We start from the raw sequence: 24,189 nt of genomic DNA, 5'->3' as shown, positions 1-24,189 counted from the left end.
CTGAATTTCTGGTTTAGGTGTTTTACATATTCACCACAACAGGTGGATAGCTTAAATCAGGGATAAGGAAACTAAGTTTGGCATAAGTGACCTAACAATTATCAACTGCTTGAATAGCCAAATACCATATCTCCTACATTAGCACAATATGTTTTTAAGATACCCTCTTCCACTGTGACTAATAGCCTTAAAGAAATCAGTTGTGTTCACATTGAAAATCAGTATCATCACCTTGACAATAAAACTCATCAAATAGGTACTTATGTCTCTTTGAACACTTGTACCTCATGCTCAGCTTTAGAAAGTATGTTAATTTATTTCACATACATGTATTTACATTGCAAGAAATTCACAACACTGAAAATAGAACATTTACACATTCACAGATATACAGGTTTGCACTCTCTCCCCTGTTAAGATCAGGCACTCGGCTCTTTTGCCTTGGCAATAATGACAACATCAATTCTCAGCAGATTAAATAACTGGAAGATGTGGTGGATTTTAAGATGCATCATTCTCTGTATGTGGTGGTTATATTCTTTAAGCTGGTGGTTATATTCTTCAAGCTATTAGATGGCGGGTTATTTCACTGAAGAAAAATGCCTCTTGCATGGCATTTGCATAAGCTTCTATAAATAATAAGCATATAGGATTATCTTTTTGTGGTTTACCATGCTATTATCAGTGATCCTACTCTAGAGAGGTCAGTTATCCTTGTAGTAGTTATTAAAGTTGATTCGCAGGAGAAAGTCCTCCAAGTGGGGTTGGTATCCTCTATTTACAAGCTTTGTTACCACTGGAAGAAAAACAAAACATAAACAGGTTTCAACTAAGATGAACATTCTAAAGTCAGCCTTGGCAGCTCCTGTGCATTTTAACTGAAACAAAAAAGCAGCCTAATGTAGAAATCTGAAGACAGCAGAAACAAAATATCATTTTTGCATAGGAAAGGTCCAATGTCTCTTTCTGGAATTACAAAGTATTCCAAATAAGTTGTAAAAGAAAGATTATGTGTCAGTTCTAAGTGAAACTATTACTCTAACAAGAAGGAAATGCTTTCTCAAGTTGCTCTCACAGTAAGATAGTGGGTTCTTATCATAATCTCGACTGACCAGGAAGCATGTTTAGGTCCTCTGGATGTGAAAGAAGTAGCTCTGCTAAAGTTTTCTTGAGCATAGTCCATTGTGAGAGAGAAAAACCAAAGAGAAATTCCTGGGACATACCCCTCAAGCTCTATGAATGAACAGACAGCTCTAAACATCCTTAGTAACAAAGGGAAAAGGCAATAGAAACTCCCTAAGCTCACAAACATCCCATGCAGTAGCAGAAAGGGAATTAGCAAGCAGCAGTACCATGCAAGGAAGAAGGGAAAGTGTATAGTTAGAAGTTAGGGCCTGAGCCAAAGCCATTGAAGTCCAGACTACTTTGTATTGGCTTTCAATGGATTCTGGATCAACCCATTGTGAGAGCGTTTTACCATACACGGTGACTGAAGGTACAAGTGTAGATGAACAAGCACGTATTTGTTTTGTAGTGCTTAATAGAGAGGGTGTAAAGAACCAGGTCACTCAGCAAATTTCCTTACAGAATGGTCTATTAATCTCTGTCCATGAAGCAACCATAGATCTCGTAGTATGGGCTTAGGTGGCTCCCAGAGGTGTTCTGGCTTCCTGTGGAATTTGGAAGCAGCCATTCTAACTCATCCTGAAATACCTGGGTTTGGTCCTTTGACACCATTTTTGGATACCCTTAAAGAATAAAAAGGGCAGCTCATTTCCTGAAGAATACAGTCTGACTAGAAAATATTCCAGAAAAATAGATGCAAGGAAAACAGTTGCACTTCCTTCCGGAATTTAAAAAAAAAAAACAATAACCAAACTCTCATGCACCACCTTTTATACTCAGGGGCATGTTAAGTAACTTCCACTAAAAACACAAGCAAGATCTGAAAGAGAAATGGAGAGGAAAGACAGATAACCAGTTCTTCACATTATAAGCTGATAGTGAGGAGAAACTTTATTATGTTACAGCAAAGAACATCTGGCAAATTATCTGTGCAGTTGAAAATACACCTTTCTGGTGCACTGGATATAAGCTCCAGCTACTGCTTGGAGCCTCTCTGAGCTTTAGTCCAACACAAGAATCAGAATTTTAGAATCTCATGACAAGGGTAATACTCAACTAATGCAGATGAATCTAAAATTACTTCTAAGTACTATCTACCTCTCACTGCTGCCAATAAAAAGCGCCAGAAATCAATTCCAAAGAAAGGAAAATGTAAGCATGTACACAGAGCTAAATACCAAACACTCACTTTGCACATTAGCAAAAACTTATGGTCAGTTTGGGGATACCTGTTAGATTTCTTGTGTGGACATTTTAACTGGTGGATATGCAGAGCTTTGCAAGCCACAAGAATGCAGTTTTCATTTGGGAAATACATGTTCTAACACATGCTAAGTACACACATCTTCCTACTAGGGCAATGTAATTCCAAAACCCCTTTGTAATTTTTTCAGTTGTCAGTTGACTTTTTCCTCCATCTAGAATTTATTCCATTTCTTACCTTTGAATAAGAAGTGGGAGTAATACTTGAAGGTGTTGTAAGACTGCTGCATCAGACCAAAGTTGGGATGAACAGCCATTTGCTTCCCTGCATCAAAGCTCCAGGACTGAGAGATCAGCTGGCTGCGGAACTTCAAAATAAGGCTGAAGATGCTGTGTATAATGTTCATCACAGGGGCTGCCTTCTCTGTCAACAGACCCCTAACAACAGAACAAAAGCAAATTCAGAGGTGTAGTTGACATTTAAAAACATTATCATGCTCTGAGCCTTCTTCAGCTTTACTCCCCTCTCATCCCATCCCCTGGTACCCAAACAGCAGTTTTAGGCAAGTTTCTTCTCATTAAAACTGGAAAAGAGAGACATAAAAGGATGGGTTTCTTTTCTTGTTCATACTTTCTGTTCTTTATCATCTCCTCTCCCTCCGTCTCCCCACTTCATTATTCCAGTGTATCCTGTTTAAGAAGAAACCAAACAACCCTTGCTCCTCTCCTCTTATTCAGACTGCCCTTCTGCCTCATATATGCCAACCAAAGGGCTAAACGCCTGTGGTTCCTGAAAGACAGATGTCTGCACAAAGGCATCAGGTCACATTTGTTCCTTCAAAGTCCAGCCCTGGTTACTGCACATATATTAAAGGCAGGTACAATGTATACAGAAGTGTTTTACTTCAGCTAGGCTTACTTGTGCACACTACTCATGCTGAATGAAACAGCATGCATTTACAAAGGCTGCAACAAGGATGGGGTGAAAGAAAAACAGAACTGTGGCAAGTGTGCCTTTTAGTGTTCAGGTTACAACTGTCCTGAGTAGACCTAAAACTTGCAGAGGCAGGGTAAACAGGAGCTGGAGCCAACTCCAAGGAGTCTGCGGATGGGTAGCTGAGGAGAAGTATCCAAGTAGGGCCCTCATAACATGCCATGAAGTTTGTTTCCCTCATGTAGCAACACATTTATATGTAAAGACTACTTAGTGTGTCGGGTAGAAGTCAGTTTTGCACACATAAGTTAGGCCAGACTGGCTGCTTCATTCACTTAAGAGATTTGAAGTAAAAATAAATACGGCAGCTTGCCTGAAGATTGCTTTGTTGAGGTATTCAGCATGTGTTCTGTGAATTTCTTCCAGGTTACCTACAGAAGACAGTTTGTTTCCAAATTCACACCAGGTAACATGAAGAATCTGATTAGCAATGTAGCCTTGAATAACCTTCACAAAATGCTGCATTTCATGTTTATACAGCTGGAGCTGTCGAAACTGAACAGAATTTGATGCGTGACTGACTAAAGCTGAAAAGAAAAACAGAAATACATTACCATCAGCACCCAAGGAGACCATCTAAAATCAGGATTTGCAAAGGAACTAAGGTTTTTGTTAGTAGAAATGCCAGGGAAGTTTCTTTAAGAAACTGTGCTTTCTGAAGCTTGACATGACTATTTATAAGCAATTGTCTAGCACAGGGTGGCAAAAGCACTTCATACAGGACACTCTCTGCTTCACTCATTATACATACCAGTGCGTTTCAAGTGAAACCAAACATCCTTGAGTGTCCACACCATGTGCTTCAGCTGAAGCAAAAAGGAAAAGATCTTGTTGTATTTATTCATGCAGCTCTCAGTAATGACAATGTTCAGAGGCCAGTCAACCTGAAAGAAATAACAGTGCTGATCTTACTATACTTTGTGTTAGAAATTGTATTTCAGATACAAGTATTTCAGGGACATACAAATTAGTATATGCATTTTAATAATGCAGTGCAGTGGACAGGCTAAGTCAATCATGTAATTTCCATTACACATTTTTTTTACTTCATTCTTAAAGGTATTCCATTAAAAACATATTCACCCTATCACCATAAGAACCATGGTATAATTGCAGTATTCTACCTTTCTCCATGCTGTCTTACCTTGTACCTTAGCTCTAAGCAACTCAGAGCATCGGGTGCATTGGGCTTGAATACTTCCGGAAGATACTTGAGGGCAAAAGAAAGATTGGAAGCAAGCTGGGTGTCACCATGGAGGCTGTACTGTAGTGCTTTATTTAGGATGGAATTAAGAACCAGTGGATTCAGCAGCTCACCGGGTGTTTGTCCTGATCCAAGCTACGGAAAACATACCAACAAAACAAACCAATCCTAATTACACAGTATTAACAAATTCTTGGCTCCTGAACACTTACAGCCACATAGCTCCCACTGGCAAACGGCTATATTAACCAATGCTATCCCTCCTACCTTGCTGACTTCCCCATGAACACAGGGTTAGGTCATTAAAATACTGCCTCATCAGAAGGCCCAGCACCCTCTCCAGATGCCCTCCCCTCTGCTCTGTAGTATATCTGAGCTAAGAGTAGGTATTCTGCAACTTAGGCCTTTCTACTGGATTGCCAAATGGCAATGGGCTCTTCCCTGGGACTTCCTTGGGCCTGGGCATCCCTTCCATGCAAAGGACCTTCTTTTGCCTCAGTCCTAACAATGTTAAGAGTTCCTTACTACAAGGTTTCTTGACACAGCACAAAAGAGGAAATCAGCACAAGGCAGGATTCTAATTCACACTATTCCCTCATTCCCAAGTTAAAGCAGGCAATCCAAAACCAGCAGTTAAGACAACAAAGCAAATACCTTCTCAAACAAAAGGTCACTGAGCGACTGAGCAAACTCTCCATCTTCCATCAACAAAAAGTGTCTCAGTGCTTCAAAATGCTTCTCCACATTCAGTTCCACAAAGTAGTAATCAACTATAGCTTTGTTCACAAGAGAAACACTAAGAATAAAAAGAAAGAAAAGGTATTCTTCTTACAAGCAGCTCCTTCCTTACTGTTAATATTAAGGTGTGGCTACATGAGATTAATGCTCCAGTACTTAACTCTGACATCCAAGACAGGATGATATTCATATAAGCAAAAAAAAAAAAAAAAAAAAAAAAGAAACAAATAAAATCTTCATCCAGAATATAGCGGAATTAAAACCTACCACTTCAGCTAACTGCATTTTGAACAGAACTGGGGAATTATTTTAAGACTGGCTACATATAATGGCCTTTAGAACATGCTGCTAGGCCTGGAGCAACATTTTGTTAATAGGCTTCTATGTGTCACCTACACAAACAGATTAAGAAAGACTATTAAATCCCTGAGACGAATATCCTAATTGGTAAAGCTCTGACACTAGATACTGAGGGCAGGTCTATAAGCAATACAGGTCTATACTACAATTTTCAGTACAGTGCAGGTATTCAAGCCAGCTTTAAATAATTTAACTTGCATACCAGGGATAGGCTAAATCTGCCAGCACACAACTCAGGCCTGCTCACTTTGCTTTGCTGAACACATGAATCTGTATAGGGATTGTTCTAATGGATAGCAATCTGGATGTTTAAAACTAAGTTAGATAATTACATCTTTCTACATTGCACCAAACTTTGAGTCTAGTATACTCTGAGTTGGTAAATGGAAATCCAGACTTACAAGAAAGTAGATTCCCAAACAGGAAGCATGTCAACACATCTGTGAGTAACTGCTTTCATGCCAGAAGCTGATCTTGTACATAATAACAGACACTTTTCTTTAAAATACCATTAGATTTATTAAGAAAATGGTCCAACACATGTGTTTTCCCTATATATTCCAAAAGTAACAAGAACAGCTTCTATTAAACTTCAAACAAACAGCCTTGAAGCTGAAGTTCAATAGAAACATAAAATATATCCTGATCATTATGCATGAGCTTTCACATTATCAAAAGATTTTTCTTTCCCCTCTTATCTTTCATCTACCAAATAAAAACTAGCACAAACATTATAAATAATACACCTTCTTTTTAAAAGAACACGGAAACCAATGGTGTCAAAACCACTGCTGCATAATCCACCAGTCTGAGAGCAAACAGTTCCCTCTAAACCCTGGTATTTCAAACAGACCTTCAAAGCTTTAATTTACTAATAAAAATTTAGGAAAGTTTATGTTACTATTTACATTAAATGTAAATCTGAATGTTTTAGTTAGTTATGGACCATCCACTGAACCACTTCTGGGAGCAAAGAGGAAAATTAAGGGAACAGATCTATGCGCAACTCTTGTCTTAAAAAAGAACTAAAAGAATAGAACACTAATGGCTAAATTATCGATTCACTATTTCTAACAAACACTCACTGAGATACAAGTGGAGCAGTAATAGACCGTTTCATCAGCACTGGCAGGGATAAGAGCTCACTCAGCTGTACAGCTGTTTCATCTGTCGCTGACTGTACCATAGGATCCACAGGAAAAGTGTAGGATCTTGGTATCACATGATGCAAGAGATGAGAAACCGGTAGTTCTGCTAAATTTAAAAACATATAAGCATTGTAAACTAATTAAGCAATTCAATAATCTGTTTCTATTAACCTCTACAAACCTCTCTAGGTTAGAAAATCATAATGTGTCAAGATGAATTCCTCATCTCTGTGCCCAGAAGCAAAGTGTCTGGCTACTGCAGTTCTTAAGACTGGCAATTTAGGTAATTTTTTTGGCACTCAGCTTTCTTGCTGAAGTTTCCCACATTTGCTGTTGATCTCTGTTCCAACAGTTATACTCACACATCAAATCATAACTATCTTGATATTTTTCAATACAATACTGATCCGATAAGGCTTTCAAATAAGCTTGTTCTTTCTTCCATGTATCTTCCTCTCCCCCTTCCTCGTCCTTAGTCTTTGGAGTATTAGCTTCAGAAGACAAAGCTTCTTGAGGCACAGGATCTTGTGGACTTGCTTTTTCAGGTTCTTGCGCCTAAAACAAAAAAAAAAAAGGACAAATTTCATGAGAGATGCTGTATCTGTCTACTCACACTTAATGTGTTCCTACAGGTACTTTATTAGTTGTTCCAGCTGAAAATAAAAGAGCTTACTCACCTGTACTTCTCTGACATGCAAAACCAGTATGGTATTACAGTGATTACTAGATTAGGACAGAAACTTACTGTCTTAACTAACAATGTGTTTAATCTTCAAAGGAAAAGGAAATCTTTGCAACAACTACTTTTGTTTCTTACCTGTACGATCTGTGAGGAATCTGGAGAAGGGTCCTTGTTTACCACATCTGCCATTACTGTAATTAGAAGTAAATTAAAGACAACACTAAATACTTAGTTCACAGTTCAGATCTGCTCCCAAAGTTCTTCAAGACTTCTCTATAGACTATCACAGGTACAACCACCTCAGTAACAGTCCCACCCAGGCAGTTTTATGCCTGTTTTCTACTCAAGATCAAAAAAGTTCCTGTTTCAGTATCAGAACAGATTTTTTTAATGCTGTTTCTTCTATATAGAAGAAAGACTTAGCTCACATTCTTTCCTCTGAATTCTAACAAAGGAATCTGAGATGTCCAAGAAGTTATGCAAGGAATTAAGTAATAAATACCCATTTTGAACATAGACATGTACAGTTACTTTCATGAGCCCTTAAACAAATGCTGACTGAATAAACTTAACTTACCTTCTTCTTTCTCTTCCATCGTATTTTCTTTTTTGTCATCTTTAATAACGGCATCAGGAAGGACTGGAACACTGTCAGATGACTGCAACTGTGGTGAAGTCTTTTTCTTCATTTGTGATGCTTTTGCTTCCTTTCTGCTCCCTTCAGCAGGAGATGCTTCTTCACTGTACAGAAGTGTCTGAACTGTGGAGTCAGTGGCAGGACTTGAAATGATTTTACGATGAGGTATTGGATCATCTTCTGTAGATGGGGCCCACTTCCCTATTTGGATGCTTGACTGGGATGCATGACCAAATGGGCTCCAATGAGACTTCAGAGGCTCTGTATCTGAAACCAGTTCTCCAATTTTGATGTGTGACTGTGAAGCATGCCCATGGATGCTCCACCGAGGCCTAGCTGAGACCACCTCTGACACATTTTCACCAATCTTGATATTGGCATCAGATGCATGACCATGGATGTTCCATCGAGGCCTTGTAGGAGCTACGTTTGACACATACTCCCCAATCTTAATATTGGCCTCTGAAGCATGTCCATGAATATTCCACCTGGGCCTTGACGGCTCTACCTCTGAAGCATATTCCCCAATTTTGATATGAGCTTCAGAAACATGTCCATGAATATTCCATCGGGGTCGGCTAGATTCAACTTCAGAAGTATAGCTGCTGATTTTTATATGGGAGTCGGAAGAATGCCCATAAGGACTTGCATGTGGCTGGTAAGTCTCCACATGAGGTACATACTCTCCCACTCTAATGCTGGAATCAGATGCATGTCCATAAATATTCCATGGAGGCCTTCTGTACTCTACATCAAATTCATTTTCTCCAACTCTAACATGTCCCTGCCAAGCTGCAGATGGTCTGAGAACTGTATTAAAATCATACTCATTTTGCTGATGTAATGGTGCACTGTCTTCTCCTTCCAGTGCTCCTCTCAAGACAGGCTGATTTTCACTTACTTGAGGAGTCTCAGAGAGATCCGAGTTAATATTTCGGAATGCTTCATCCAGCAAAGACCCTTGTATGCTAATAGCAACAGGTTGTTCATCTTGTGGCTTTGGTAAGAAGTCTTCTATATTCACACTGGATTCAGGAAGGGAATCAGCACTGTAGAGAGGACTGCATGCTTTCTCTGAACTCTGGGGACTGCTTTCAGATCCAGCTGCTTTAGGCTGAAAATGCTGATCAGGGTTATTATTTGTTGGTTCTGGCAGTGCCTTGTCAGCAGAAGTAGCATATTCCAGTCCAGGCTCAGATTCTTTTTGGCCAATTGTCTCATTGACATGTGGAGGTTTCAGAGAAGACACCTAAAAAAGAAATAATTATTACAGTGTATGGCTAGTCACATAATCAAGCTACTTTTGAGACACACTTTATCACCATTTTTTCATATGTACTACAAATAGCATGGTAACCAGTCACCTTGCTGTTATAGTGAACCTCATGTTTACAGAACTGAAATGAACCACGACATGAACTCCCTTGAGGGACACCTGGAAGAGCAACCTGGAGTTGATGTACGAAAATAAACTCACCTGTGAATGTGGATCTTTCACAATAGGGGTTTTATCTAAAGCCAACTGGCACTGTTTATAAGGAATAATATCTAATTTTCTCCTGTAGCTTCCATCTGGAAGTTTTTCAAGCATTTCCTGTAAGTAAAAAAGACAAAACCAAGTCTTTAAGTATCAAATGCCAAATTCTCTAAATTACATTTCTTAAAGCTTTTCAGATGATACCTCGATGCGTTTTTGATCTTCTAACAGAAACTTAAGACGGGCTGTTTCCAACTTGTGTCGCTGGATTTTCCACAGGGCTCTTTGTTCCCTACGAGCTGCATCATCAGAGAGTTTGCTATAATGGTCAATTAATTCCTGCCTAAGAAGATAAAAACAAAGCTAAGTTACAGATTTTCACATATTCATTTTCCTCTTCGTTTCTAAAGAATAAGACCTTTCAGCACTTTAGAACTGAGAAACAATTGCTTAAAAGTAGAAGCCAGAGGCTTCAATCCCAGAGAATAAACAGTGGAGAAAACAAAGGAATTATTCTTAGTCATTATGACAAACTGTTCTTAGTCAATATGTATTTCTATAGTAGGTCACTCATTTATCTTAAGTATTTTTAGATATAACAAACAACAGTGAAACATTACTATATGCAGAACAACAGCAATTCAAATAATTATTGATCTAACTCCTCTGCTTTTTACTTCTGCTTTGACATACATGTGACCATTTTTGCTGTGGGCTCAGCTTTTAATTGTAAGATGTAGTTACATTTTTTCCTTAAATTCTGATGATAACAAAACCCAGACTGGAGAGGGCTCGCATTAATCAGTGGCTCCCAGACTTTTAGGCCACTAAGCATTCCCAAATGACAAAATTGCTCACAGATTACCAAAAAATCCTTACATCCACGTTTTAACTGTAACTATTACCCTTGTACAGCAGTATCTGGGAACTGTTAGTACCATAGATTTTAATATACAGCAATTTTTCCTGAGGTTTTTATGGTTATGATGGTTTTGTAGTATCCAAGCTTTGGGAGACTACTCAGAAGCATTTACCTTGCCTTTTTTTCCAGTTCTTCTTCTAAAGCTTTCAGTCTTTTTTCTCTCTCTCTGAGCTCTCGGGCATAGCTGAAATCATCATCAATCTCTTCCTGCTTTATTGCAAGACGACGCTGCATAAATATTTAATACTTTTAAAAGCCACTCTCAATACCAGCTGTAATACACACACCTGCGAGAAGTTCACATTTGTACCCCACTCATTCAATTCATTCAACTTCAGTACAATAGATCAAGATATCCTTTCAGTTATTTGCCTAAGAAATAAAATTGGCCTTCAGAAACACACAGAAATACCTCCTGGTCCTTTGCAAATTGCTCTTTCAGCTTCTGAAACTGTTCCCGTTTCTTTGCATCCAAAGCCATTCGTTCTGACATTTGTCGATCTGTATTAAAATGGATATTGTTAGTTTATATTAACAAACCCACTGGAAAACACATGAAACACTACTGCAACTTACCATTAATGGCTTTTAGTACTTTACTAGCGGTTTCTCTAGCATGAACAATTAATTCTTGTTTGGCTATTTCCATGCGTAAATCCTAAAAAGAACCCAAACAAAAACACATATGGGAATTTTTTCTATCATTTTAGACTTGAAAATACACTGTTGAAAAGACAGGCACACACTTTATCAAGGTTATTAATTTATGGCTACAGTACAGAAATATTAATAAAGCAATTAATTGTACAGAAAGTCTCTGAGATAATTTTAAAAGTTAATATTGCAGGCCTTTCCACAAGCTAAATCCACCCTGTATACACTAGATTGTTGGCATCTGAAAGTTAGAAGTCTCTTTGTAACTAGAAGAGTTCTGAAAAAACAAGCAGCTATGCAAATTACAAAGAGTCTCATCTTCTTACTAACTAGCTTGCCACATTAAAATTTAACCATCTTTTCGCTACTTTTCAGTAGAAGGGCAAATCTTCTGCTGCAAGGAATAAAATGGAAGTCCAAAACTCACTTGATACATGCAAATGCCAAGACACCACCTACACTTTTACAAGCTGTATTAAGTAAGTTTATGTGTTGCGATAATAATTCAAACAGCAACTGACCAATGAAAAGATTCTGACCATAAATACAAATTATTTCAGAGTTATAAAATAAATGAAAAATTAGTATTTAAAAAAGAATAAATCCCAACAATAAGGTCTTCATTCTTTTATTCATTTACCTTTTCCTCCTTGCTTATGGAACTGTATCGGGCAATTCTTTCCATTCGACCCACATACACTGCACAATCTCTCTCTATTTCTTTCAGCTCCTCAAGCGAAAAAATAACTGAAATCCGGGGAACAGGAATATCTGACCAGCATATATAGTGCTGAAAAACAAGAAATGTCCTTTTATATACATCTCTAAGAGTAAAATGTTATATTATGAACTCAAATTATTTATTTTTTAACTTAGCACTGTTTCAAGGCAGAGAAAGAAGCCTCCACACAGGATCTATAACCTTTATTCATATCACTGGTTTTAGTATTTATATCGTTCAAACTAGAAGACAGAGGTATAACGTTCCAGAACTTGGATCACAGGGAAAATTCTCAGAGTCCCCTTTTTTCCCAATTAATTGGATAGGAATCTAAAGTCTGATACATACATTTATACTAGTTGTGTTCTAAATGCCTAAAGCTTTGGTTTTCTGAACATCCAAATTAACTAAGGCTGAGTAATGCAGCACTTGAATGCATCCCTTCTAACAAAAGTCAGTGCTTGTTTACTTACATCCCCACAGATCCCCACGTAATAGGAACTGTCTGGAACACAACTAACACACACCTACAGGAAAGAGCTCTACACAAGACATAACTCTCAAAAATATGTCCAGTGCACATCACAGAGCACCTGTTCTGTAAGCTGAATATCTTAGGTCTTTCTGCTCCACCACAGCTTTCCTAGATTCCTCAAGCTGTTCTACTCAGTGCAGAAAACAGGCAAGTAAACTTTAAAAAACAAGAGCACACAAGTATGCTCACACTGCAGTCCCCAGTCTGGTTAAAGCCCAGAGCGGCGTTCCTGGGACTTTGTTAGCCAAATCAAAAGGGAACAGCCAGCTGTTCAGGGCATTATCGTGGAAAGGGATGAAATGTGTCTGGCACTCTCTGACAGATGGAAGATGACTGAACCTGGGTGCTACATATCCTGGGGGAATGTTCTATCTATTATGACACTGTGACAGTGACTGATAAAGCTGTAATTTATAAAGGAAACAATGGCTGACGCTGTTTTATAGAAAGCCCAGTACCACTGGCACATCTAAGTTGTGGCTAGAGAATGTTTATCAAAACAGACTCAGGAGAACTAGCAGAGGGCCATCTTGAGGTATCAGGCTTATGACTGATACCTGATGTCAAGATAACTGATAATGAGCTGCTCAGCTCTGTCTAAACTAGGCAACTCTGATCTTGAAGAGAATGGAAAGAGTGCCTTTAGACATCTCTGTGGTTGTTTCTTTGTTAGACATGCAGAGAGAAGAGGGAAAACACAAAGTAGTTCAACATGTTTTCCTTATCAAGACAAGACTCATTCTGCAAAACATGAATAAACTATTTAAGCACTTTTTGAAGATGTAGTGATAGAGCTGAAACTCTATGGAGAACTGAGTCAAGACCTGGTAAGTGAGGCATCTTTAAACATAAAAAAAGAGAAGACTATGAGTTGGGTGAAAAATGGAAGGCACTTTCTTGGAAGCCTAAAACATTTCTGCTTTGAATACTAAGGAAAGTAAGAACTATAGCATGTGCCTTGGATACAATTAATTGGATGCTGTTAAAAATGTATATGTCTGCAGTGAGGTGTTAAGAAGTATGAGTGGATAATCAGCCCACAAGCATCTGTGAGCAAGTAATTGCCTTTTATGAATCAACGTCCTACTATCTTTCAATAAAGAAACAACCTTGCTAAAGTCCTAGAATCTTGCTCTAAAGAGACATGATTTTCTCAATGGAATAGGAAGGAACCAAACCAAAACTTACCCTAGGACAGCACAACTTCAGCAAATTTATGGTTTTCCCACATATGTATACATCATTAGCAATATGTTTAAGAAATACAGGGACACAGTCTTCTACTTCTTTTGAAATCAAAACATAACCATGAGTCCAGTAATGTTTATCTACATATCAAACAAAAAGATGAAAGTATGTATTTTTAATTATTTCATTAACTACACAAATTATATAAATTAGAAATGATCCATATACATACTGTACCTCTGAAACAAAGGTAATCCTCATTCACCTGGATCATAAATTCTCCATAAACATCTCTGAACACACCACTGTATACCCAATCATAGATAAATCTAAAAAATACAATTGTACAATATTGAGAATCAATCCTCTCATCTTCTCAACTTTAATATAATCAAACAGTAAGAATATTCTCTAGAACATCAAAACAAAAAAGCTATAGGCAGGATAAACCCAGCAATTAAGTGCTGTCACAGTGATATTTAAAGATACATGTAGGATTATGTCACTGCATTTTTCATAAACCATTTTTATATAGAACATTTCAGTGATTAGTTAAGATGCAAGAACGCTGCCTTAATTAAAACCGTCTTTTCATTTCTGTATATTAATTTACTAAGTATACCTCAAAAATTTCAATAAATCTTTGCAACACATCAAAAGCACAGGGAGAAATAAGCAGGAAGAATTTATTTTAAAGAGAGGTAACTTGAGCAGGGAGAAACTGAAAGGCTATAAAACAAAGATGCAATATTAAACACTTTTCCCCTAGATCTAGAGCCATTTTTTAATATACATGCAGTAATGAGATCTACTGCTCTGGAATATTTATTCATGCTTTTTCTTTTGAAGAAATAAAAAATACAATTATCTGAAGCTACAGGTAAAAAAAGCTCAGAGCACCTTAGAGATTATATTTTCTTTTCTTATTCGCTGCGCTACTAACACTGTTTCTAGACATTGGGTCAGTGTAACAGGCAAGAAGCATTTAGCAGAGGAACCACTTCAATTTTAAGGTTGTAAGTAAAAAGCTAATAAAGTGTTAAATCTGATGTTTCTGTGATTTATTTGAGCAAAAACTACTGTTTCATTTCTTTCGGGTTAATAAATGAGTGAGATAACAATTTCTGCAGATGACACCTCCTTCCGCAGCAGCCTTGATTGAACATGACTGATGCTTCAGTAGAGATCTGCAACAAATTCAGGGGTCAATACTGTAAGTAGCACATACTAGTGAGCACACTTTCGTATTTTTTTAGGTTCCTGCCCTTGCTATTTCAGAAATCTGGCTACCTTCTACAAACTGCAGGGCAGGAGCTGTGAAGATATTTCTGTGAGTCTTCTAGTAAATATGAAATCAAATTTCTCCAGAGAACATTTTATGTAGAAGGAAGAAAAAACAAGAAGGGGGCCTTGTGAGGAATCTTCAATTTAGAGCATTTTGACAAATTTGGGTTTTCTCTTTCTAGTACCATTACATCTAATAAGTATCACTGTAAACAAAACTGCTGCAATACAAGGAACTCCACTTCCAGTTGTTAGTTAGTTGCATCTACTTAATGAACAACAGATCTATTAATTTTTATTATTTTTCCTTACTGAAAGCCCACAAGAATTAAGACAGTGGAAATAAACACAAACTTTTCCAGCTTGTGCAAGATCAAAAGGAACTTCTTAGTTGCCAGTTTCAGGATTTTACTATAAGTATGAGAAGAAAAAAAAAAAAAAAGAACGAACTTTATCCAAATCTTACATTTCAGTATGAATTTCCAAGACCAGCAGCAAGAAAGAAGTCTTATTTACATGTATTTATTTACTAATCTAGTCACACATAAAACCCTTATGTTGCTACTGAGCTGCAAAAGAGAGGGGAAGAAGGATTCAGCAAAATTAATTTAGTATGTATTTGCAGACACATCTTGTATTTTCTCTGAGAATGTGAAAAGCCATTCTTAAATTACTCACCAGATGAGTAATTCAGAACTGCTCTTAAATACAATTATGCAGAGAACAGTATGGACGCACCTTGTGTATGGTTCACAGCTTGTCTTCAACAGAGACAGAAGAACTGGATAATGCTCATTGCTACAGTTGTTGAGAGCCTCTTTGTATAGATATGAAAGCAATTTAACACCCTAAGAAAATGGAAAAATATTCTAATATTAGGCCACAAACTTTAATAAAGAAAGATTCATAAATGCATAGCTTTACATGTTTCACTAGACACAGAATGCAGGATGTCCTCTATCCTCTATCAGATGCATGTCCTCTAGTTCTCTGCAACTAAGATCACTTTACCTAAGCTAGTTATCTCAAATTCACTTTGTAGTCAATGGAGGAAAACATGTATGTTTAGACTTGGATCCATTTGACTTGCTATAAACACCTTCTTTAGAATTAAACTAAATGAAATGCACTCTAAGGATTATTTTGGGTCCTTCATTTACTTTACGAAGTAAACAAAATTACTAATTTTAAAATACCTGGAGAAAGGATCATGGCACTAACTGGAGGTCCAAGGCTATGTCTTTCATAGCAAATGGACCACTAAAAATTGCATGTAAAATCCTACCTAATTTTGAAGAATATTACCAATGTAACCAAAACCAAACATAAATATATCAAATGAATTATCACCGTAGGAAATGAAGCACCAGCTCCACCACTGATCCCCAGGGCTGTTGTTCCTATGCCACAAAGTTCAGCTAAATACCTAAAAAACAATATTAAAATACATGTAACAATTTTAACCAGAAGTCTCCGAGACCACTTTGATGAACTTTACTAAAGCTGAGTATCATACAACAACCCTACTGTATCAACTGAATGGTACCAGGGTAACAAAGAAATTGAATATAAACACCTTACATGTTCTCCCTAGAATCTTCTGGATAGAAAGAAATCTGTTAAAACAGATGGAAAATACTGAAAAACTATGTAAGAATGCCCATGTAGTATTGTCTGGTTTAGTGAATATGAAGAAATAGATTGCATCTTTTCTGCTATGAAAAGCTTAAATATTCACTATTATTCTCTTACCTCAACTGACGACCTAATTTTCTGAAGAGAAAGCTGATTGTTAGAAGACTTAAAGTAGGAGGAGTTGACAAAACACAGGCTCGGTAATATTGAAGATACTTTCTCAGCCCACTTGTGAATGCCTAGTACCAACAGAAAATATTCAAAGTTGTTAACAGTCTGTCTGTGTCTCACATTAATTGCATCAGCATGAAAGCAAATGTTTTACTAAAATAATCTGCATATTAGGTAAGAGGGGCCTGTATACTGAACTAAGAGGGAGGTAAGAGTCCATGCAGCAGCAGATATTCAAATTAGCCAGATGACTCCTCTACACTCTTTATATATCCAATGCACAGAGTCTGTACCCACGCAGTGTATATCAAAGCATCTTTATTCAGCTCCTTTGAATTGCCCTTTAAGGAGCCTCCTGTTCTCAAACAGCTATAATATGCACATGGGAAACCAGTTTCCTTACTTTGATGCCTAAACTCGATATGGAAAAATCTCATCTATAACTTTTTCTAACAAGACAAGGAGAGAGATTTTCCTATTCTATGTTTATTAACATTGCTGTAAATCAAACATTCAGAAAGAATACATTTTCATTGTCTTCAATACATTTTCACTGGAATGCATTTTCATAGGAATACATTTTCATTGTCTTCATAACCAATCCTAACTTAATTCTATGCATCAGAAAGATATTTCACAGTGTACATACAGTTCAGCATAATATACAGACGTCTGACAGGGAAAATTTGCACTTAATTCTGAACTGAGAAAAAGTAATTAAGGCTATTTAATATAACATTTCTCTATGTTAGTTTTTATTTTTTAAATATGTATTATATATACACATACTGTGTTAAGAAGGTTATTGTATTTTAATTTTATGCAACTTAATGTATAAATACGTGATGGTTTTAACATCTAAAAATTATATTCCTTTAGTCCTCAAAAGAACAACATGACTAAACAAATCATACTTGAGGTAATGAAGACCTTTTACCATGTGTTTCAGTGCAAGCAACAGAGCTGTGATTTCAACGCAGTAGCACTGTTCATTGGCGACCTGGGATGAGCATTACACTTGATAAGCCTTGCAGTTTTGCAGAATGCAGGAATTCCAGCTTTACACAAAATGGAAGTTACCTTCTCTACCTAAGATAACTGGCCCATTAAACCTAGATGATTTAATACAGTCATTTTACCTGAAACACAAGTCCTTTGCTGTATGAAGAATCTAAAACTGGTTGAAGAGAAAACCGACTTAGTCGTGTGTAATAGGTTCCATACTCTGCAACTTCTGAGAGCAGGTTGTGCATTGTCTCTGGTGAAGTTCCAGATACATATACCCCCTCCTTTATCATAAATGTCTGAGCAGCCTGAAAGGATATAGAGAGGGGAAAAAAAGCAGATTCAGGTATTTCATAGCTTTATTCTGACTTAAAATAGCAAACATTTACACACAAAAATAACACATTTTCAGTTTAGATACTCTGGTAACTAATACTATGCAGCTAGAACAGTGTGATAAACATTAAACTGTAGCAAAATTTCAGGAGCATGAATGGTATTTGCAAATGTACAGAATAAAACTCATTATCTAATTCCTTCAAGAAAATCCAATCTACAAAACTATTTACACATCTATTTTCAAGTATTCATAAACCTGTTTTCACTTACAGGCTTACAGATACTCATAGCCCACTGCAATAACATCGCTATTACGATATATAAATACTGCCTTATTGCCATTAGGTCATATTCAACTTTTTAATAGTATCCACAACTGCAAGATCTCAAAAGAAATAAATGTATTAAAAAGGAGACCTCTACAAAGAAAAAAGATTCAACTAAGAAGCACAGTTAAAAATCTTCCATACCTGATTGAGTGAAAATGTAGTAGATACCACACCAATGAGGACATTCAAGACATCCTTAACCAGTTCAGGTTCTTTCATTAGCACAAGCTGTGGAAGCTGAAGCACAGTATTGCTAAACAGTTGTAATTCCCCTTCTCGAAGTTTGTAAAATTTGTCAAAAGCTTCTCTCCCGGCTTCAGTAAGATAGGGTTCCTCTTTCTTACCAGGTGGGCTGTGTCGGAGCAAACACAACGTTACAACGTGATTATATGAAAAGAAGGAAATATAACTCCTAAATCAAAAACGGCATTTCTGAATTTTACACAGCCAGTAGTGGCCACAGAAAAGTAGACATTTTCAGTCAAGGGAATGTGCTTTCCATCAATGAAACTGTAGCCCAGACTCAGTACAATGAAGAAATAGGTAGATAATTTGAACACCAGATCACAGACAGAAATCATGATAGATAACCACCAGCCTCTTCTGTAGTCTTCCCTGATTCAGTTTTCACATTAAGAAAATGAAGTCAATATATACCAGATTTCCAGGGTCCACGTAATATTAATTTTCAAATATGTTCAAGAGCAATATACTCAAAATGCTGTAGTGACTTGTATTAACATATTTGATCTCTTCCCAGTGACGATTACTGTCCCCTCCAAAACAATGTCTCCTTCCAATTACTCAAAAAATTCTGAATTCTGGTAGCATGCATTACATGAAAGCTGCCAGGCATATGGTCTGTATATGACTCTAAAATCCTCGCAGTCTAAATGGTAGCAAAAAACCCTGTCATAACTAGAAACAAAGCTTGAGCATGCTAGAGGGGCTTTGAAAAACCACAATAGGGAGCTTGTGAGCTTCTCAGGCTCAGAGCTGAAAAAACAGTATATAACAATACCACAGATACATCACTAGGTTACGACTTAAAATTACAGAAAACATACAGAGCAAAGTTTCTCCAAGAATCAGGCACAATACTGTCTATCAGGAATGTAAGGAGGATCCCTGCCATACCTTCCTTTTCCTTTTCTCTTCCATTTTAGGGAAGCCAGGAAGCTTTAACAGGGCTATACAGTGTCCTCTCAGGGGATTCATCTTCTGCTCAACAGCCAAAAGAACTACAACTCTAACTACACCATCAAGAAATCCACAGTAATAATTTCTGTTTTGGTTACAGACAGGGAAAATTAATACAGTACTGTACAGTACTGGGAGATATGGGTTTGATTATCCTCGTGCTCTACAATTACCACTTTCTCTTTTGAAACTGAAAATATGGGATCATTTTAGACTGAGATAAATTGTATAGTGCAAAAGAAGTCAGATTAGTTAGAAAAATGTTGCGTTTCACAGACAGCAAGCATTCCCATAATCCCTTCAGTGGTTTTGACAAAGACGATTTTCTGTCTTCCTATGAAACAGCTGCAATCCAAGAACTAGTTTGTTGAAACTGCACGACTGTTATTCCTTTCTCAGTCATTAATGCAGTACATTGAATGTTCTGAATTAAACATTAATATTTCATCATTTATACTGAGGTCATTTGGAACTAAGATGAAATGCACCTCCATACATTTGCATGTGATGCATAACAAGCTTGCCAGTAAGAGCAGACACATACTATCCAATTCTTTCCCAACATCTTCGTTTGCTGGGTCCATATGTAAGTACTGCATCCCACAAGTCTATGTCTGGAGTCATGCTCGGCTCTGACTGAGAATCTGGAGTCAGATTGGATGCTGACTGGAATCCCTCATCTTCCGACTGGTCTATACTTTGGGGAACCTGTCAGAGAGAGTTCAAATGTTATATACTGAAACATTTTACTGAAGAAATATATGCTAATAAAGAAGATTTCCTGCTATCACTCATGATCAAAGGACTCTACGTAACAAAGCCTGTGTTGTGTGCCCTCCCTTTACATCTATTTCGATTTTTCCCCTATAAGCACTCTTTCCATTTGATAAGCCTCTACTGGTACTAATGCCCATACATAAAACTACAATCACCACCAAAATAATACACTAAATTTGTGGATATTAAACTCTACACTTTCTCCTTTGGTAAGCATATAGTTCTACAAGTTGATAACCTGATGTCTGCATATTCAATACGTTACACAAACAAAATCATACTGCTAGGTATTTCATTTGAGCAAGAGATCCAGGCCCTAATTATTCAAATTTGTAAACATTTTGTTAACTCTAACATAGTTTGTTCCCTTATGCTTATTCACATGTGGAAAACCTGCAGGTTTACAAACAGTGTATCTGCCATATCCTCAGCTCCCACTCAACAGGAGTTGCACGTGCAGAACAGTATTCAACTTCAGTAAAAGACAATCGCACCCACATAAAAAGCAGCACATTCTTCAAGAAATCACAAATTTTCCAGTCTGATGGAAAGAGTGCAGCACTTACTCAGAAAGGTTCTGCCTCCCCTAAGTTACGACTTGCATCCATATGTGCACACTGAATGCCACAGGGGTTTTCCTTTTTAATCTCTCTGCCTTCAAGTTTCATTTAAGATTCTGAGTTAAGGGAACTGCAAAAGCTATCCACATGTTAAGCAGAAGGAACAAAATGAGGATTAGGAGTACAGAAAAGGATCCCTGCTTCATCTTTAATTCCAACATTGAATGCTTCTGTTACAAATTAAACGACTACCTATAGTTCGAACTATAGTTTCAAAGTGGCATATTGAAAGCATGCATACATTCAAGTCCAAACCAAATGATATCATACTTTAATTGCAAGTCCAGACAAATCTGCATTGTCAGGCACTGGTGGCAAATCCAGTTTGATGTCCATGTCATAGGTACGGCTGTGGACAAGAGCACCGAAGAGCGAGACCCGTGTTTCTTTCTCAAATCTGTCCCCAGACGGACAGTCCCGTGAGAAGAGCCCTATGGCTGGGAGCCCGGTGCCAGGGGCAGCTTCCATGATCTGAAGCGTCTTCTGAATTGTGTCGTTGAACTGACATTCTTCGTTTGTTATTAGAGATTGTATATCAGCTTCAAATACACTTACATCGTAATAATCATAACCCTGATACTTGACATTTCTACCAACGTATTTGTTGTTCAGAAAATAGTCCTTTTTTTGTGGTACAAGCTGGGGAGGCCCCGTTCCAGCAAGCTGTACCAGGAGATCCAAGACAGCATTAACTTCAGTAAATGGTAAGCATTCAGCTGTTTCCAGTTCCTCCACAAGATTCTCCAGTCTGTCTGCCTGAGCACCGAGTCCAGCAACTCTTAAGTTGAAAGACAGCATCAAGATTTTGTTTTTCACTGGCAGCCTAGAAACATCTGACTGCAGCTTACGAGCCTCCTCTTGAAAAAGGTTCATGAACAGGGCATTATAAGCAACCCTTTTCAGATTTTGCTTAGCCCTTCTCTTGCTGATCTTCTGCCTGCCCAGGTGGACCTTCCATGGCAAACCTGTCAAGTGTGCTTCACACAAGTCACTGAACAACTGGGTGATGCTCTCCATTTCCAATCAAACTGTCAGGTTACAGTTACAGTCCAGGGCTCTGGTTTCATGCAAAGATCTGAAAAATACCAGGAAGAAACACTTGTGATGTGTATAAAACAGATGAGTGTGCTTTAGCTTAAACTAAGACAGCCCAAAACCAGAGAGAAGAAAACTGACCTAGCACACATTTAGGACACAAGCTACAAAAATAACAGCATGACTTTGATCACAAGCATACTGACGGTGGTGCAAGCTTAATTCCAAGCGCCTGATTTTGCTCGGCACACTGAAACAGAAGAGAAGGCTGTCCTGATCGCAGACAGGGTTTCCTGTGGGAACACCTCCGGACCTTTACCACCCCGTGTCCTCTCAGGAGACACCATCGCCCCGCTCTCCCCAGCGCAGTGCCCGCCGCAGAAGCCATGGGGCCACGCAGGGAGCGGGCGAGAAGAGGAGCGCGAAGAGGCGCGGGCGCTGATGGTGATGGGCAGGGCAGGGCTGGGCTGCAGCGGCACCGGCCACCCCCGCGGCGGCCCCGGAGCACCCGCAGGAAAGGCGCGGGGGGCGACAGGAGCACCCGGAGCGGCTCCCGCGGCGGGGCGGGAGCGCTGGGGGTCCGCTGGGCCCGGCCCTGCAGCCCCTGCTCGCCCCCGGCACCCCGCTCCCGCGGCACCCCGGCCCGCTCCCGCCGTACCTCTGCGGCTGCCGGGGCCGCCGCAGCCGCTCCTTCCCCCTTCGCGGGCCGCCGAACACGGCGTGACGTCACGCCAGCGCGACGAGCCGCGGAGAGGCGCTGGGCGTGGCGGCCGGCGGGAGCCCCTGCCCGGGGTACGGGCGCGGTGTGACCCGGTACGTAGAGCGCCGGCGGGTGGCAAACCCGCCCTGCGGTGCTTGCATGTAACGCGTGAGCCCAGTTTACAATAACGTTACCGGAAAGCAATAAACCACGGTCGGGGCCCGAGCTGCACAACGTGGCTGCAGCCTTCCGACCACACTTACAAACTAGCTCTACCAGGAGTACACGGGCTTCAGCTTAACTCATGTTTTAATAAAATGCATCAAGATCTTAGAAAAATACATAGCAAAATATGACATTTCATAATTCAAACCATGTAAAAATTCAGCTGAATGAAGGCAAGTAAAAGAGCTATTTCTGAGAAAATGTTTGGGTGTGCTGGTTTTACCCTTGAAAATGCTGAACTGTCAATTTTATCTTCTTTTTTTTCCCCAGTGGAGAGAGAATAATTAACAAAAAAAAAATCTCCTGTTCTGAAAAGTTCTGAAGCTAACATTTGCCATTGCACAGCTTCCAATTTAAAGTAATTACTTTTTGGAGTTTGAAGTTGAGTTTAAAGCAGAACATCTTAATTGTCTTCAACTTTCATTTGTGAAAATGCTTGACAAGGCTTTTAATTTCTTTTGAAATAGATTTTCAGTTCAAAATGTTCAAGGATTGGGTATGGATTGGCTATAATTTCCCATCCTGCAGTAACTGAAAAGCAGCGCTAATGAGAAGGGTATCACTGAGAACAGAAAATTGCAAAGACAGATTTAGTTACTAAAATAATGTCAAGTTGATCCCAGCAGCAACACCAGTATAAACATCATTTTTAGTGTTTAAAATCAAAAGGTCACATTATTGAGGTCCCAGTCACACAGAGGAGTGCTCTTAAACATAAGCCCTAAGTTACAATCTGGAATGCTGCAAAATGAGGCAGGCTGTGGCTATTGCCTCAGGATGTTATTTAATTTTGAGAATCGACATGATGTCAGCCTTAGGCCACTACCAAACCTCTGGGGGTTTGGGGTTTTTATTGGTTACAGAAACAAGTTACGTTTGGAAAGAGGGGTGAGTGAAGTCCCCTCTACACTGCTCTATTCAATTATGTCAGGTTATAAAAGCATTTTTTCTTTTTTCTCTCATGCCCATGCCCATTATCATCACAAGTGAAATTTTATTTCATAATCTGATACAAAGGATTCACCTAACATTGTCTATTCTTTTAATTTTTCTAATGGGTAGTTGTCAGTCATAAAAAGAAAGAAAAGCAGCTGAACACCTATAGTGTGTGCATGTCCTGTGATGATAATGGTTGTTAAGCTTAAACTCCCAATGAAGCAGTGGTAGTGGCAGCAGTGCAAGCACTCTTGCATAATGTTGAATAGTACTAAAATGCTTTGGTTGTTATGATTGCTCATTTCAGATGCCTGTCTTCTGGAATTCTTGAACTTGAGTCAAGCT

At 38.5% G+C, this 24,189-nt stretch overlaps 1 protein-coding gene across 3 annotated transcripts; it reads right to left on the bottom strand.

The window, feature by feature from the left end:
- Positions 1 to 291: 291 nt before the first annotated feature.
- TUBGCP6 (tubulin gamma complex component 6) lies at positions 292 to 22,728 on the bottom strand. 3 transcript variants are annotated; one of them, XM_065665117.1, is made up of 26 exons: positions 22,642 to 22,728; positions 21,219 to 22,023; positions 20,096 to 20,259; positions 18,493 to 18,703; positions 17,818 to 17,991; positions 16,625 to 16,746; positions 16,223 to 16,298; positions 15,611 to 15,720; positions 13,826 to 13,917; positions 13,589 to 13,728; positions 11,785 to 11,934; positions 11,067 to 11,148; positions 10,903 to 10,991; positions 10,603 to 10,718; positions 9,773 to 9,911; positions 9,569 to 9,685; positions 8,032 to 9,340; positions 7,590 to 7,645; positions 7,135 to 7,327; positions 6,710 to 6,878; positions 5,181 to 5,322; positions 4,467 to 4,661; positions 4,074 to 4,206; positions 3,636 to 3,849; positions 2,567 to 2,766; positions 292 to 796 (listed from the first exon to the last, which is right to left on the bottom strand). In XM_065665117.1, exons 2-26 carry the CDS (start codon positions 21,963 to 21,965, stop codon positions 705 to 707), a joined length of 5,232 nt encoding a protein of 1,743 aa, XP_065521189.1. In that variant the 5' UTR covers positions 21,966 to 22,023; positions 22,642 to 22,728; the 3' UTR covers positions 292 to 704. The 3 variants fall into 3 exon arrangements, with proteins under 3 accessions (XP_065521189.1, XP_065521196.1, XP_065521201.1); XM_065665124.1 differs by lacking the exon at positions 22,642 to 22,728 and having other exon boundaries at positions 20,895 to 21,307; XM_065665129.1 differs by lacking the exons at positions 21,219 to 22,023; positions 22,642 to 22,728 and having other exon boundaries at positions 20,048 to 20,102.
- Positions 22,729 to 24,189: the final 1,461 nt, after the last annotated feature.

The sequence above is a fragment of the Lathamus discolor genome, chromosome 1 (assembly GCF_037157495.1).
Source record: "Lathamus discolor isolate bLatDis1 chromosome 1, bLatDis1.hap1, whole genome shotgun sequence".
NCBI classification, from domain to species: Eukaryota; Metazoa; Chordata; class Aves; order Psittaciformes; family Psittacidae; genus Lathamus; species Lathamus discolor.
The sequence above is the reverse complement of the archived record's forward strand: the minus strand, read 5'-3'. Positions and strand labels throughout refer to the sequence as shown.

Excerpts from the sequence above, each read along its gene's own strand:
- TUBGCP6 (XM_065665117.1), bottom strand. The coding sequence starts at position 21,965 with ATGGAGAGCATCACCCAGTTGTTCAGTGACTTGTGTGAAGCACACTTG. Across the intron at positions 13,918-15,610 it reads AGCTGTGAACCATACACAAG|ATTTATCTATGATTGGGTAT; the intron begins GTGCGTCCATAC and ends TGTATTTTTTAG. Across the intron at positions 10,719-10,902 it reads AATTTGCAAAGGACCAGGAG|CGTCGTCTTGCAATAAAGCA; the intron begins GTATTTCTGTGT and ends ATATTTATGCAG.